The 16,719-nt window shown below is 40.8% G+C and overlaps 1 protein-coding gene across 1 annotated transcript in view; it reads right to left on the minus strand.

Annotated features, from left to right (window-relative positions):
• The window catches only part of rfc3 (replication factor C (activator 1) 3), a 28,479-nt gene extending 12,177 nt beyond the window's left edge, over positions 1 to 16,302 (minus strand). Inside the window, exons 1-3 of the mRNA XM_067985396.1 lie at positions 16,132 to 16,302; positions 9,423 to 9,560; positions 2,353 to 2,420 (exon numbers count right to left, since the gene is read on the minus strand). Coding sequence (XP_067841497.1) covers positions 2,353 to 2,420; positions 9,423 to 9,560; positions 16,132 to 16,218 — 293 coding nt within the window. The 5' untranslated portion in view covers positions 16,219 to 16,302. The remainder of the gene's footprint in view (positions 1 to 2,352; positions 2,421 to 9,422; positions 9,561 to 16,131) is intronic.
• Positions 16,303 to 16,719: the final 417 nt, after the last annotated feature.

Below are 16,719 nucleotides of genomic sequence, written 5' to 3' on the forward strand. Positions count from 1 at the left end.
TGCTCTCCAATATTCCACCCAAGTAGCCATTATTCCCATGATCTTTGACAGCAAGCATCAGTAGGCTATTTGATCATGAGATGGAAACATCACAGCCAAGATGTGATCTGACTCATATCCACATCCGTGAAGGGTCACTGGATAGTGATCAGGAGCAGGAACTCAGGCTGATTTTTCTCCTCCCAAGCCCAGGGGTTCTGATGCAAATTGTAGCACCATCCTGGCTGAGATTAGGGTTTGTATGACTCATTTACTTACTAGATAAGCTCAGTTGAGTCACCAGAGGAGTGGAATAAAACATATTTAATTTCCTTTGAGTGTCATGCACATATTAATTTGGTTGAAAAATTAAATCTAAAAATGCATAATAGGTCAGTAGCAATTCCGTAGGTGTCAGATATGTCAAAGAACCAATATAAAATAAGCATAAAAATATTACAATTGTTATCTGTGTCACTGTGCAGAGAGGAAATAAAACAAGGTGGCAAGTGGGTTAAAACACATCCTCCAGGACCTGAGTTTGAATCCAGCCCAGACTGATGGCACAAAACAATTTCTTTTTGCTAACTCTAGGGGCCCCATGCAAATCTGGTTTAGACAGTCTCGATCCATTTCCTAGTTGGCTGGGATTAATAGCACAAAACTGTTCATATTTTAATACTAATTGAACAAGTTAGTCAGAGGGGTCATAAGGATGGTTGGTCTGGGAAATGGAAAAATTCATACCAGTACAGCTTGGTGTGCAGCTCCTGAGAAATTGAAGTGGAACATAGCCTGCTTTTTTAAAAATTAGGTGGCATATCATTAGAATGTTGCTACTGATGTTTATTATAATGTTAGACATCTCACAAAAGTGACCGCGGTGGTTGCAAGAAGCACAGACACCTTCGGCAAAATAGTGGGGTATCAACAATCAAGTAGGAAAATTTTCCACCTACTGCATGTTTCAGTAATCCTCATTCCAGAACAATGATGATGCCACTCTACATTTACACCTTGCATTTAGCACTGCTATACATATCTGAACTGGGATATTCACACTGTGTGCCAAAAGCAAAAAAAAGTGTTCCATTCCCAAGCACCGTCGTCGCTCACTTGCATGACTAATCATTAAAAAGATAAAGGCAGTGCAAAATGGCTTTCTAATAATATTCTAGAGATACAAAGTGAAACATTGTACTCCTCAGTGCATTTTGCCCTACACACTTGGGTACAAATCTAGTCCAGAAAACAGACATGTCTCTTTCTCTGGTGATTGTAAAGGACCATAAAAGAACTGAAAGAGTGATGGGAGATTCAATAGAGTTTTTCATGAGGCCACTGCAACAAAAAAAACCCACTAAAGTAAGCATGAAAGCAGTCAGGTTCCAAGGACAGTATGTGGGGATTGGAAATGTCATACTTCCATTATAGTGATGTTCAAAGAAACAAACTTGAGATTTAGGGCCTAATTTTCCTCTTCCCCTCTCTGTCAGAGTATAAGATGGGTGGAATGTGCAAAAAATACATTTGCTCAAAAGCATCCAAACTCATCCACATGTTCAGGTTTAGGTTCAGATCAATAGCATTCCCCTGCATAGGAACACCCCTGAGATTAGGCATGCATCAAAATGTGGTGAGATGAGTGGACTGCTACACCAGGACTGGGAAGCCTACAAAAGGAAGTATTTAGTTGTTTGGAGGTGAAAGGAGGTTAATGGCAGCCTTTTCTCAGATTCCCCAATTTGAAGGCTTCCGAAGGGACCGTTCCCTCCACGACACCCTGGTCCACTCTTCCATCACCCCCAACACCCACTCTCCTCCTCATGGCACCTTCCCATGCAAGCGCAGGAGATGCAACACTTGCCCTTTCACCTCCTCCCCTCCCACCATTCATGGCCCCAAACATGCCTTCCAGGTGAAACCGCGATTTACTTGTACTTCTTTCAATTTAGTATATTGTATATAACCTCCAAAGCCCCCACTTTCAGTGGATGCTGCAGCATTTGGTCCCAGGATGTGACATGGGAAGTACTCCAATGTGTACATCATTTACATACAGCCATCTGAGAGGTGAGAGCACTCCACCCACACCCTGGAGATACACTGAAAATGTGAGTGAAGCACAAAGTGGGCAGCATAACAGGTCTCTACCTTTTTTCCTGTTTTACACCTGGGAAATAGGCATACCTCAGGCACAGAGGAAAATTGGCCTCATATTGTCAGTGTGGAGGAAACACATTCTTTCAATTGACATTTGAAATGTAAAGCAAAAGTTTTCAAATTACTAACACTGTTCCACCTTTTTAGATTGACAAACACACACTTAAAATTGAAGATTAAATACAATTCTCATGCTTTGGAAGAACTTACCTCGCATTAACTTCAAGATGATAGTTGCTTGCTATTGTGCTTATTTCCAGTTTCTTTTTGGATGGTGTCTGTAAAGATGCACAGTAAAGCACAGTGAGGATCTACAATATTAATAGCATTCATGCTGATTTGATTAACCAATCTTATGTTGTTACACTGCAATCAATTCATTGGCAGAGTTTTTAAAAAAAAGTTCTATTAATAAGTAGCCCCAAATCCTAGATAATACTATCAAGCTTTGTATCCATTTCTGTATCCTAGAGTTAGAAAGCAGAATATAAAAATGTACTACTCAGTCTTTTCATAACAAGTTTGCATTCGAATCGCAGAAGATAAAGATAGTAAGTGGTTTCGTTCCCCACTCCCATAAAAACAAGCGGATTATGCAGTTTCGACATGGTGAAGTATATTTTTCAGTTAACACCTCTTCTTCATCGACTCAAATTCAAATAATTTATGTCTGAAATTTCTATACTACACACACATACCAAGTTTATCTGATTTTAAAATAAAAGCCAAGTGTGTGGAAATGTTCATCATGACCCCAGATGATTTTAGAACACAATCATTTCTCAATAAAACAAATCAAAGCATTTGCAATTACTGTTTTATATAGCAGACACGTGGTACACAAACTCCCAACATGCAAAATATTAGAAATACAGGAATGTCCCAGATTTTCTCACAAAACTGGATATCATTTCCAGTTTAACCTTAATTGTAGTGAACATGGCACATGAGTGTAATTTCTCACAACAAAAATCAAGTTCAATGGGTTCTTGTCTCCTAGCAAAAGAACAAATCTGTCTCTCTCTCTCAAAAGCAATCCTTCTACAGACTGGTTACTTTCCACTATGACATTTCCATGGCCTCAGCATCACAGCATTCCCATAAGTGGGTCCCCTCAGAGGCAGAGACAGGAGAAATTATAATGGGGAATAAGGAAATGGCAGGGAAGTTAAACAAATATTTTATATCTGTCTTCACAGTAGAAGACACAAAGAACATACTAGAAATAGTGGGGAACCAAGGATCTAATGAGAAGGAGGAACTTAAAGTAATTAAGATTAGTAAAGAAAAAGTTTTAGAAAAAATTAATGGGATCAAAATCCCCTGGACCTGATGGCCTACATCCTAGGGTTTTAAAAGAGATGGCTGCAGAGATTCTAGAATGGTCTCCATGGATTGGAAGGTAGCAAATGTAACCCCGCTATTCAAGAAAGGAGGGAGAGAGTAAACAGGGAACTACAGGTCAGTTAGCCTGACGTCAGTAGTAGAGAAAATGCTGGAATCTATTATTAAGGATGTAGTAACAGGGCACTTAGAAAATCATAATATTAGACAGAGTCAACACGGTTTTATGAAAGGGAAATCATGTTCGACAAATCTATTAGAGTATTTTTGAGGGTGTAACTACCAGGGTAGATAAGGGGGAACCAGTGGATGTAGTATATTTGGAGTTTCAAAAGGCATTCGATAAGATGTCACATAAGAGGTTGCTACACAAGATTAGGGCTCCTGGGATTGGGGGTAATATATTAGCATGGATAGAGGATCAGTTTACGGACAGGAAACAGAGAGTAGGAATAAACAGGTTATTTTCGGGTTGGCAGGTTGTAACTAGTGGAGTGCCGCAGGGATCGGTACTTGGGCCTCAGCTATTTACAGTCCATATTAATGACTTAGATGAAGGGACCAAGTGTAATGTATCCAAGTTTGCTGACGATACAAAGCTAGGTGGGAAAGTAAGCTGTGAGGAGGACGCAAAGAGTCTGCAAAGGGATATAAACGGGTTAAGTGAGTGGGCAAGAAGGTGGCAGATGGAGTATAATGTGGGAAAATGTGAGGTTATTCACTTTGGTAGGAAGAATGGAAAAACGGAATATTTTTTAAATGGTGAGAAACTATTAAGTGTTGGTGTTCACAGGGATTTAGGTGTCCTTGTACACGAACACAGAAACATGCAGGTACAGCAAGCAATTAGGAAGGCAAATGGTACGGTGGCCCTTAGTGCAAGGAGTTGGAATACAAGAGTAATTGTATAGGGTTTTGGTGAGACCACACCTGGAGTACTGTGTGCAGTTTTGGTCTCCTTACCAAAGAAGGATATACTTGCCTTACAGGTGGTGCAATGAAGGTTCACTAGATTGACGTCTGGGATGAGAGGGTTGTCCTGTGAGGAAAGATTGAGCTATACTTTCTGAAGTTTAGAAGAATGAGGTGATTTCCTTGAAACATATAAGATTCTGAGAGGGCTTGACAGGGTAGATGCTGAGAGGATGTTTCCCCTGTCTGGAGAGTCTAGAACTAGGGGACATAGTCTCAGGATAAGGGGTCGGACATTTAGGACTGAGATGAGGAGGAATTTCTTCACTCAGAGGGTCGTGAATATTTGAAATTCTCTACCCCAGAGGGCTGTGGATGCTCAGTCGTTGAGTTCGATAGATTTTTAGACTCTAAGCGGATCAAGGGATATGGGGATTGGGCGGGAAAGTGGAGTTGGGATTGAAAATCAGCCATGATCTGAATGGTGGAGCAGGCTCGAGGGGCCGTATGGCCTACTGCTGCTCCTATTTCTCATGTTCTTATATTCATTCTATGGAGTACTGACCATTTGTCAATAGACTGCATTCAGACTGCAGTTGCCAATCACAAAAAACTGATGCTCCAAAAATACCTACATTAGGTGAATAAAATTCCTGACTGGAGAATGTTTGATAAAGAGCACTGAAGAAGCTAAGTAGATACATAGAAACATAGAAAATAGGAGCAAAAGTAGGCCATTTGCCCTTTGGGCCTGCTCTGCCATTCAAAATGATCGTGGCTGATCGTCTAACTCAGTACCCTGTTCCCGCTTTTTCCCCATATTCCTTGATCCCTTTAGCATTAAGAAATATATCTATCTCCTTCTTGAATACATCTAATGACTTGGCCTCCACTGCCTTCTGTGGTAGAGAATTCCACAGGTTCACCACCCTCTGAGTGAAGAAATTTCTCCTCATCTCGCTTCTAAATGGCATACCCCGTAAGATGAGACTGTGACCCCTGCTTCTGGACTCCCCAGCCATCGGGAACATCCTCCCTGCACCTAGTCTGTCTAGTCCTGTTAGAATTTTATACGTTTCCATGAGATCACCTCTCATTCTTCTAAACTCTAGTGACCATAGGCCTAGTTGACCCAATCTCTCCTCATACATCAGTCCTGCCATCCCAGGAATCAGTCTGGTAAACCTTCGTTGCACTCCCTCCATGACAATGACATCCTTCCTCAGATAAGGAGACCAAAACTGCACACAATACTCCAGATGTGGTCTCACCAAGACCCTGTATAACTGCAGTAAGACATCCCTGCTCCTGTGCTCAAATCCTCTTGCAATGAAGGCCAACATACCATTCGCCTTCCCAACTGCTTGCTGCACCTGAATGCTCGCTTTCAGCGACTGGTGTACAAGGACACCCAGGTCTCATTGTACCTCCCCTTTTCCCAATCTATCACCATTCAGATAATAATCTGCCTTTCTGTTTTTACAACCAAAGTGGATAACCTCGCATTTATCCACGTTATACTGCATCTGCCATGTTCTTGCCCACTCACCCAACTTGTCTAAATCACATTCGAGCCTCTTTGCATCCTCCTCACAGCTCACTTTCCACCCCAGCTTTGTGTCGTCTGCAAACTTGGAAATGTTACATTTAGTTCCCTCATCCAAATCATTGATAAATATCGTGAACAGCTGGGGCCCAAGCACTGATCCCTGCCGTACCCCACTAGTCACTGTCTGCCACCCGGAAAAAGACCCGTTTATTCCTACTCTCTGTCAGCCTTTAGCCCCATTAATTTCCCTAGCACTATTTTTTTTACTAATACTGGTTTCCTTCAGTTCCTCCCTCTCATAAGACTCTTGGTTCCTTAACATTTCTGGGAGGTTATTTGTGTCCTCCTTTGTGAAGACAGAACCAAAGTATGTGTTTAATTGTTCTGCCATTTCTTTGTTCCCCATTATAATTTCCCCCATTTCTGACTGTAAGGGACCTACATTTGTCTTCACTAATCTTTTTCTCTTGACATATTTATAGAAGCTTTTACAGTCAGTTTTTATGTTCCCTGCCAGTTTACTCTCATACTCTATTTTTCCCCTCTTAATCAATCTCTTTGTCCTCCTTTGCTGAATTCTAAACTGCTCCCAATCCTCAGGCTTGCCGCTTTTTCTGGCAATTTTACATGCCTCCTCTTTGGATCTAATACTATCCCTAATTTCTTTTATAAGCCACGGTTGAGCCACCTTTCCTGTTTTATTTTTGCGCCAGACAGGAATGAATAATTGTTGTAATTCCTGCACACGTTCTTTAATTATTAGCCATTGCCTATCCACCGTCATCCCTTTTAGTAAAGTTCCCCAATCTATCATAGCCAACTCGCACATCATACTTTCATAATTTCCTTTATTTAGATTCAGGACCCTAGTTTCGGATTCAACTACTTTGCTCTCCATCTTAATGGAGGAATTCTATCATGTTATGGTCGCTCTTCCCTAAGGGACCCCGCACAACAAGATTGTTAATTAATCCTTTCTCATTGCACAATACCCAGTCTAGCATCGCCTGTTCTCTAGTTGGTTCCTCAACATATTGGTCTAGAAAACCATCACGTACACACTCCAGGAATTCCTCCCCCACAGTATTATTGCTAATTTGGTTTGACCAATCTATATGTAGATTAAAGTCACCCATGATTAAAGTTGCACCCTACTTGCATGCGTCTCTTATTTCCTGTTTAATACCCTCTCCTACATCTCCACTACTGTTTGGGGGCCTTTGGACAACCACCACCAACGTTTTCTGCCCCTTGGTGTTTCTTAGCTCCACCCATACAGATTCCACATCGTGATTTTTGGAGCCAATATCCTTCCTCACTATTGCATTGATTTCCTCCTTTACTAACAACGCTACCCCACCTCCTTTCCCTTTTTGCCTGACCTTCCTAAATTTTGAATACCCCTGGATGTTCAGTTCCCATCCTTGGTCACCCTGCAGCCATGTCTCCAGTAGTCGCAACTATATCATAACCGTTAATATCTATCCGCGCTGTTAATTCATCTAGCTTATTGCGAATGCTCCGTGCATTAAGACACTATGCCTTTAGACTTGTCTTTTTAAGATTGCTAGTTATCTTAGTTTTATTTTGCACTATGGCCCTATTTGTCACTCAATCCGGGTGGTGTGCTCAGAGAGGAAAGAAACTGCTCTCATCACCTGGCTGCAAAATTTCCCAAGCCACAGCAGGACCATTGTAAAGGAATACAGAGGGGTTTGCAAACCTTTGCTTGGTAGGGAGGCAGCATGGTGGAGGGGGAATAAAAAGGGCAAAATAATAGTTTCCTCATGTAAAGATTTTTTAACTCCATAATCCTACTGTCACCAGTGCGCATCTGGAAAGTTTGACATGCCTAGAAGTGGCTCGTTACTCACAGTATTCAAGAAAAGGAACCCAAATTTGAAAGAATTTATCCTGCCAGACATGGAGTAAATAATTTTTCAGATTAGGTTATCATCCACAACCTGTCAGGACTAGCTGGTTATTGAACCTGGAACCATTCAACTAGTATACAATGCTGTATAGTGTATAATAGCATCAATAAGTTGACCTCTACCAGGATCCAAAGAAAAAAGTTCAGATTGTTGGATTCAACTGTTATCCCCGTTATTGATGCAATTCATTAAAAGTAGTTACCTTAAGGTCCAGAAAATATGTAAAAAGGCTCCCAACCTGACCGTCCCCAATGCTGGAGGGGCTGTGAAGAGTTTCAGTATTGCAATCATACAGGGATGTGATAAATGCAATGCGCACTTTAAATGACTTTTTCTCAATGGGTTGTGCGTGACCCACACATATTGCCTCCCATTGCTCTTCGCAACATCAATATTTTGATTTGTCTCCATATCGTGATTTAATTGATTGGAACTCAACATTCATTGAAACAAAAAGGGAGTAAAATAAAGCTGTTGGTTTCTCATTGCTCCAGTAAAAGAAAGAAATCTTCCAGTGCGTCAACGGTCTAGCAGTGTGTTTCTGTTGCCTTTCAACTGCCCCAATGATAAATCTAGTACTGGTAAAAATCACTACCTTCAAAACAAAACTGATTCTGTAAAGTCTCATATAACTGGAGTCCTCCTTTATCAAACAGCTCAGCCAGGTGCTTTAAATCTTCAGTCATCAGCTCACGAATCAATGCCCCACCAACATGGGAGGAACAGCAAAATTGCTCCGCAGCTGTCTGATAGCCCAGAGGAATGTTAAAACAGCAGCAGAAATCCCTCAAAATCCTAAAGTAACACAGATCTACAGGTAGCCTCACAAATCACTAGAGTCACACTTAGATAAACAGTAGACATTAGAAAGGAACATCAACATTCCTGCTCCATCCCTGTCCATGTATCAGTGAAAATCCATTTGCACACAGCTTGAACTTGAACTGCCCAATTATAAAATAAATTACACACTGAAATTCCTTCGCCATTCAGAGGGAGATGAAATTATTTTAAGATTTTCATAGGCATACGGAAGCAGGAAATCTGCCAGTTGAGATCCTTGAAGGTAGTGTGCAGGATTACAAATTGGGAGCATTTAAAACAATTATTTTAAGCACAACACTCACTTGAACAAGTATCATATTGGCTGCCCATTAGATTCCATTTAGAATCATGCTGACTGGGAGAGATAAATAGATATCAATGTACAGTGCTCTAATTTGATTGAAGTTATAAAAATAGAAGTCACTAACTCATCACATATTAATATTTTCATGAATAATTGTTTCTAAGGGACCTTCCATAACTTTCATTTTTTTCCCAGAAGCATGTTCCTTTGCTTACTTTTCCCAAAACCATAATGTGAAACTAAAAACATCATGTATACACACAGTACATAAAAATGCATATAAGAGAATATAAGTCATTCCCTCCTGACAGCATTCCCCATTATATTCCCGATAATGATGAAATTTATGCATAGGTTCTAAACACCTTCATTTTGCTGAAGTATACATTTCAGCACACAAATCAGGTCTTACTGTTATAGTTTGATGTTCAATCCTTAGCTTCTCTATTCCCGCACCATAAAGCTCACGAAGTAAACACATTATCCTGGTCTTCTTTCCTGAGCCTGAAGGCCCATACACCAGCAAATGAGGGAAATCACCACACTGAACCTGGAAGAAAGAAAGCAAAGGTCACTAAACAGCCACTGAGTTTCACTTGATAAATACAATGGGGTGGTAATTCTTTGACCAGTAACTGAAGTCACTGTTAATGTAGGCTAAAGTGGCAGCTAATTTGTGCACAGCAATCCTACAAACAGAAAGTGAGAAGACCATAAATCATTTGTTTTTAGTGGTCAGGAGATAGCAAAATCATAGTTTTACAGCAAAGAAGGAGGCCATTCATCTGACTATGCCTGCTCTGAAAGTGCTATACAGTTAGTCCCATCCCTCTGCTCTTTCCCCACAATCTTTTTAAATTTTACTTTTTCAAATATGTATCCATCATCAATTCTGCTTCCACTACTGTTTTGACTAGGCTTCAAAAGTACTTAATTTATACTTAGATAGTGAAACACTTTGGGGGGTCCTGAGGTTGTGAAAGGTGCTATGTAAATGTAAGTTATTTCTTTATCTCAAAAATTTGAGGATCACACCAAAATAGCAAGGATGGTCAATGCAGTGGAAGATAGAAAACGAGCTAAAAGAGAAATTAGACTATTTGGGCTGGTGGCAGACGCAGTTTAATGTTGAATTTTGAAGCCAACTAATGACCTTACCTGTGTTTCACTCATAGTTAGGTCAATGCTAATGGTTTACACCTGTCTGACAGAGATTATAATTTTTAATATCGATGAAAGTGGGTGGGGGGCGGAGGAGAGAGAACAAAAGGCAGATAGACAGTGTCTTTCCTCATTCTAATTCGATTTTTTTTTACAAAATCATTTAATTTTGAGGGAAGATGGGGCGGAAAGGCAGGTTGGAAACTGGTTGAGGGTGAGGGGGTTCCTCCGGTCTCTCGCCACCTGTGTTTTGGGGAGCAAGTAGAAGTAGGTAGATAGTTAAGCCTGAGGTGACTGATGCTTAAGGGAGGGGAGGGTACAAATGTTGAGCAGGCAGTTCAAAGGGAAAGAGGCAAGGATAGGAATGGAAATGTGGTAAAGAAAGAACTTGCATTTATACAGTGCCTTTCAAGAGTTACGGGGAGAAACATAAAAGAAAGTGACAGAATCAGAGAAGCAAGAGACAGAAAAGCAATAGCAAGACAAAACAGGTCAGGGAGAGACCATATTCTCAAATTAACCATTTGGAATGCCACGGGAGACTGAACAAACACCAAAGACTGCATACTCATATGAAAGATCGTACCTCCGACAATACAGAGCTCCCTCAATACTGCACACAAGCGTCAGTCTAGATTGTGTGTTCACATCTATATAAGGGTTAGAACCTACCACCGTACCACTTGGAGACGATAGTGCTACAAACTGAGCCAAGTTACACTTGTGTGGGAGTGTTTGCCAAGCTCAGCTACGTTATCTTATGTCCTTATCCTAAGCTGTGATAAATGCTGAACAATAAATGTTCTAACTTCTTCTGAAACAGTGATCACTGCTGCAAATGCAGGCAAATACACTGCATCATGCCTGTTCCTTAAAACCAACCTCTTTGATCAAGCTTTTGGTCACCTGTCCTAATACCTCTTTATGTGGCACGCTGTCAAATTTTGTCTGATAATGCTCCTGTGGGACATTTTACCACGTTAAAGGCACTATATAAATGCAAGTTGTTATTCCAGAATATACACTGTAGCATCACAAATTCTGGGAGAAGCCAGAGCATCCAGAGTATACAGCATCTGTAGTCTTGGCTTGGGGTGAGCATATTCTATGTTTGGGGGAGGGGAAAGAGGGAGAAAGATTACTAACAAAGAAACAAAACTTCAGACAACAGTAATCAATCAAGTAAATTTTTTTTCTTTGGAAATGGGCACAATTGCTTGATCATTGTTAACTTCTGGCCATCTCTGGTACCTGAAGGTTTTCTTTCTTTATTCTAGCCCCTAAAGTACAAGGTAATGTTTTGATTAAATCATTCTTGACCTCGAAGCAAAATGTCATGCTGGAGAAATTCATGCCTTCAAACTCTGTACTAACCTTTAAATGGTTCTTCTGGCATTACACAAAACTCCACTAGTGATCAAAGAGAATGATATATCACAATACCCTAGGCTCCAGCTCAGGGGAATGTTGCACTGCAAAGTAATTACTTTCAAAAGCAATTTTGTTGAGCAACAGAACAAAGCTTGATCCTATTTCAACTCTTAAAGAGAGTGGTATATTGAGATTCTACCACCAAAAACTATTTTTCAAAACGGAATGTTAACTTCCAACAGAAATGATCTTCTGTTTCCTTTCAGGCTGTATTATCAACGTGTGCACAGTAAACAGATCACAGCCTCATGTTCTATTTACCTGCAGCAGCCCGGTCAGTTCAGTGAGTTATTTAGTTTTGACTATGATGACGACAATGTAATTAGTACACCATGGATATCTTTAAGTTATTTAATAGTACAACACTATACTGTGTTAAGTATTAAGGTGTTCCCAAGATGAAATATATAATAAACATTGAGAGCATTGGCTGTATGTGTAACTAGGAGTTGTAGAAAGAACAGTGGGAGACAAAAGCTAGCCTGGGATTGTAATTAAAGCTATTAGGAATAAAGGGAAGGCATTCAAATACTGTAAGTTATCTGCAACAGATAATAGAGCCAGTAGAAAGAAAAACTTTTCAATTCAAAAGGACTGTTAAAATGGCAAAGCAGGTGTATGAATTTAAAATTGCGAGGGAAGTTAGGATAAGAACATCAGAGGGCTGGCAGAACAACTGATACAAATATTTAGGGACTCCTTAGATAAGGTAGTGGTACCAGAGGACTGGAGACCAGCAAATGTGTTGCCCTTATTTATAAGGGAATCTGGCAAATTATAGATGAATTAGTCTCACATCAGTACGAGGAAAAATTGCAAAATCAATTGTCAAGGACAAGCTGGTGGAGCATTTAGGGAGATATAAACTAATTCATCAGAGTCATCATGGATTTACAAGACTAACTTAATAGAAATTTTTGACAAAGTAATTAAGATGTAGATAAATGCAATAGTGTAGATGTGGTTTATGTGGAATAAGAACATAAGCAATAAGAGCATGAGTAGGCCATACGGCACTTCGAGCCTGCTCCGCCATTCAATAAGATCATGGCTGATCTTCGACCTCAACTCCACTTTCCTGCCCGATCCCCGTACCCCTTGATTCGCTTACAGTCCAAACATCTATCGATCTCAGTCTTAAATATACTCAACGACTGAGCATTCACAGCCCTCTGGGGTAGAAAATTCCAAAGATTCACAAGGCCAACATACCATTTGAATTTAGTAAAGCTTTTGATAAGGTCTCATGGAAAACTAGTTGAATTAGCAGGAATGGCATTAGCAGCAGTTTAGTGGGATGGATCAAATCACAGCAGGGTAATAGAAAACAAAATCTGTGTAAAAGACAGGTATTCTCTGTAAAAGCTTATGGTGAGTGGGGTCTCACAGGGCACAGTGGTGGGAATGATATTCTTCAATGTTTTCATAAAACGATCGTAAAGCGGGTATTAGTAGTTTCATCTCAGTAGGTGCTCCCTCTTAGTCAGAAAGTTGTGGATTCAAACCGCACTTCTGTGCAGTACTTGGAGAATGCTGCATTGTTGGAGGTGCAGTTTTTCTGATGAGATGTTAAATGGGGGCCCTATCTGCCCTCTTGGATGGATGTAAAAGATCCTATGGCATTATTCGAAGAAGAGCAGGGAAGTTCTCGCAGTAATTTGGACAAAATCTATTCTTCAGCCAACATAAACGAAACAAATGATCTGGTTATTTATCTCAGTGCTATTTGTTGGGCAAGGAAGACGCTATATAAATGTAAGTTCTTCCATTATCTCAAAGTTTGCAGATGACATTAAATTAGCAGGAGTCGTTAATACAGTGGAAGATGGAAACGAACTACAAGAAAACTTAAACTGTTTGGGGAGATGGCAAATGCTGTTTAACGTAGGCAAGTGTAAAGTCGTGTAATTAGGGATACAAAATGAGTAGAGGAATTCATGGATTAATTGGGGGGAAAATACTGACAGGCGGATTAGGAAAATGATTTGGCAGTCATTCTAGACAAATCCCTCAAGGTAGCAAAAATATGACTTGCCGCTGTCAAGAAAGCAAATGGGATGTTAGGTTAAATAAAGGTAAATAGAGTATAGATCGAAGGAGACTATTCTGCCACTATTTAGAGTGATGGTAAAGCCGTACCTGGAGTATTGTGTGAAGTTCTGGAGCCCTCACTACAGGAAGATGTACATCTATATTTACAATCTATATTAATGACTTAGATGAAGGGACTGAATGTAATGTATCCAAGTTTGCTGATGATACAAAGCTAGGTGGGAAAGTAAGCTGTGAGGAGGACACAGAGTCTGCAAAGGGATACAGACAGGTTAAGTGAGTGGGCAAGAAGATGGCAGATGGAGTATAATGTGGGGAAATGTGAGGTTATTCTCTTTGGTAGGAAGGATGGAAAACAGAATATTTTTTAAATGGTGAGAAACTATTAAATGTTGGTGTTCAGAGAGATTTGGGTGTCCTCATACAGGAAACACAGAAGGTTAACATGCAGGTAAAGCAAGCAATTAGGAAAGCAAATGGTATGTTGGCCTTTATTGCAAGGGGGTTGGAGTACAAGAGTAAGGAGGTCTTGCTACAATTGTAAAGGGCCTTAGTGAGACCGCACCTGTAATATTGTGTACCGTTTTGGTCCCCTTATCTAAGGAAGGATATACTTGCCTTAGAGTGGGTGCATTGATTCCTGGGATGAGAGGGTTGTCCTATGAGGAGAGATTGAGTAGAATGGGCCAATACTCTCTGGAGTTTAGAAGAAGGAGGTGATCTCACTGAAACATAAGATTCTTAGAGGGCTTGATAGGATAGATGCCGAGAGGCTGTTTCCCCTGGCTGGAGAGTTTAGAACTAGGGGTCATAGTCTCAGGATAAGGGGTCGGCCATTTAAGACTGAGATGAGGAGGAATTTCTTCACTTAGAGGCTTGTGAATCTTTGGAATTCTCTACCTCAGAGGGCTGTGGATGCTTAGTCACTGAGTATATTCAAGGCGGAGACTGATAGATTTTTGGACTCTAGGGGAATCAAAGGATATGGGGAACGGGCGGGAAATAGGAGTTGGGGTCAAAGATCAGCTATGATCTTAATAAATGGTGGAGCAGGCTTGAGGGGCCATGTGGCCTACTCCTGCTTCTATTACTTACATAGCTAAGCTGGAAAAGGCACAGAGAAGAGCTACTAGAATTATTAGACTAGAGGATAAGGCATTAGGACAGACTCACAGAACTGGAATTCTTCTCTTTGGACACAAGACTGATAGGGGTTATGATAGAAGTACTGCTGTACCAAATTAATAAGGCACAGATGTGGAGCAACAGTCAGAACTAATTGATTTGGTACAGGATAGCAGAGTATAAGTAAAGAAAGGGTAGATTTAGATGGGATGTAAAAAAGTATTACTTAACAGAGAGGCAGATTGGCTTTTGCAATAGCTTAGCATGGGAGGTTGTAGGGGAAAGTAACTTAGATCTTTTCATGGTCAAATCTGACCAGTGTCTTGAAAAATAAATTAGTTACAACTGCTAGGATAGCAGGAGGCAGACCATATGGATCTATGATGTTCTGGATAAACAAGCAGCAGGAAACTTGCCAGTGGTCTGTGTTAGTGAGCTGCATGTTTTAGTTAATCTGCAGTAGTATCCCTGTGCACACTTTGGGGATTCCTAAACCATGGCACCTAATCTCTTTGAACTTGGTTGACTCTTAACTGCCCTCTGAAGTGGCCTAGCAGGCCTCAGTTGTATTAAACCGTTACTCAGCGCAACTAGAGATGGGTAATAAATATCGCCCTTGGCAGTGAAGCCCACATTCCGAAAATACATTATTAAAAGTGTCCTTGTGGATGCACTTATTATGCAAACAACAACTGTGCAAATTTCTTATAAGTTTGGTGTGGAGATTCTTAAGCATTGCAATCAAAAAATGAGGTTCCTGATCCCGATTGCAATCCAGTGGCCTCTACTAGAAACTGTATTTGGGGGTTGTATTGGGCTTGGTTCTGAGTCCTCTACTGTCAAACAGTTTACTAAAACATAACTGTTCAGGTTCACAAGAATGGTCCCCTACCAGATGGCGCAGGCGCCCACAGAACAATATCTCAGCAAAATCCGATTAGCGAAAAGTGACAAAGGAAAATAAGAGAAAGCCTAAGGAGCTGAAATTAATTCAAGTTACATCTTTAAAATATAAAATAGAGTTAGATTTGTTCAGTTAAAAAAATTAAAGATGTTCGTGATCAAATGCAGCAATTACAGGAACGGGAAGAAACGAAGCAGATTTTATTTTGCAAAGAGAGATAAATAAATGCAACAAATAGATGGGATTATGACTCGACTTCTTTTTTTGCAGCAATAATGCAGTCGGTTTAAAACTCGCTGCCTGACCACACGCCGCAGCATTAAACTCAGTGTCTCCAGTGTTTTCTCTCGGCGTTTAACACAACACGTCGGGGTTACCTGGAGACCGAAGACCGGAGGGCCCAGGGCTCACCCAGTGGTCAGCCTTCCGGTTCGGTCCAGCCACTCACCAGGTTACGGAGCTGGCTAGCCTGCTCCTTATGGTAGTCCAGCTTGCTAAGGGCCGTCGGCCGGTACTTGTCCACCCACAGGCTCATGTCCGATGTGTAGACGACTTCAGCCCGCGTCTCGAGACCCGCCAAACTGCCTCTCCGCGCGCTTCCACTCAAAGCAGACGCACACTGAACGTCAGCACGGCGTCTACGTAACGTGCCATCTGCAACACGACGACCAAGAAGTCCCTTTTGCATGTTTGCATGTGTCAGGTTTGCTTTTTGTCATTGATGCAAAGTTTTATTTTAATCAAGTATAAATCTGCATCGATTTCATTAAAATACTAAATAGTTTAGAAGAGAAGACTTATGGAATCTGAAAGGACAGGGGAAGCAGGTTCAGTAGCAACTTTCAAAAGGGAATTGGATAAATACTTGAAGGGGAAAAATTTGCAGGGCTATGAGGAAAGGGCAGGGGAGTGGGACTAATTGGATAGTTCTTTCAAAGAAGCGGCACTGACACGATGGGCCGAATGACGTCCTAATGTGCTGTATCATTCTATGATTCTATGACCTCTCATAAGAACATAAGAAATAGGAGCAGGA

This window comes from Heptranchias perlo, chromosome 6 (genome assembly GCF_035084215.1).
Source record: "Heptranchias perlo isolate sHepPer1 chromosome 6, sHepPer1.hap1, whole genome shotgun sequence".
In the NCBI taxonomy this organism is placed as follows: domain Eukaryota; kingdom Metazoa; phylum Chordata; class Chondrichthyes; order Hexanchiformes; family Hexanchidae; genus Heptranchias; species Heptranchias perlo.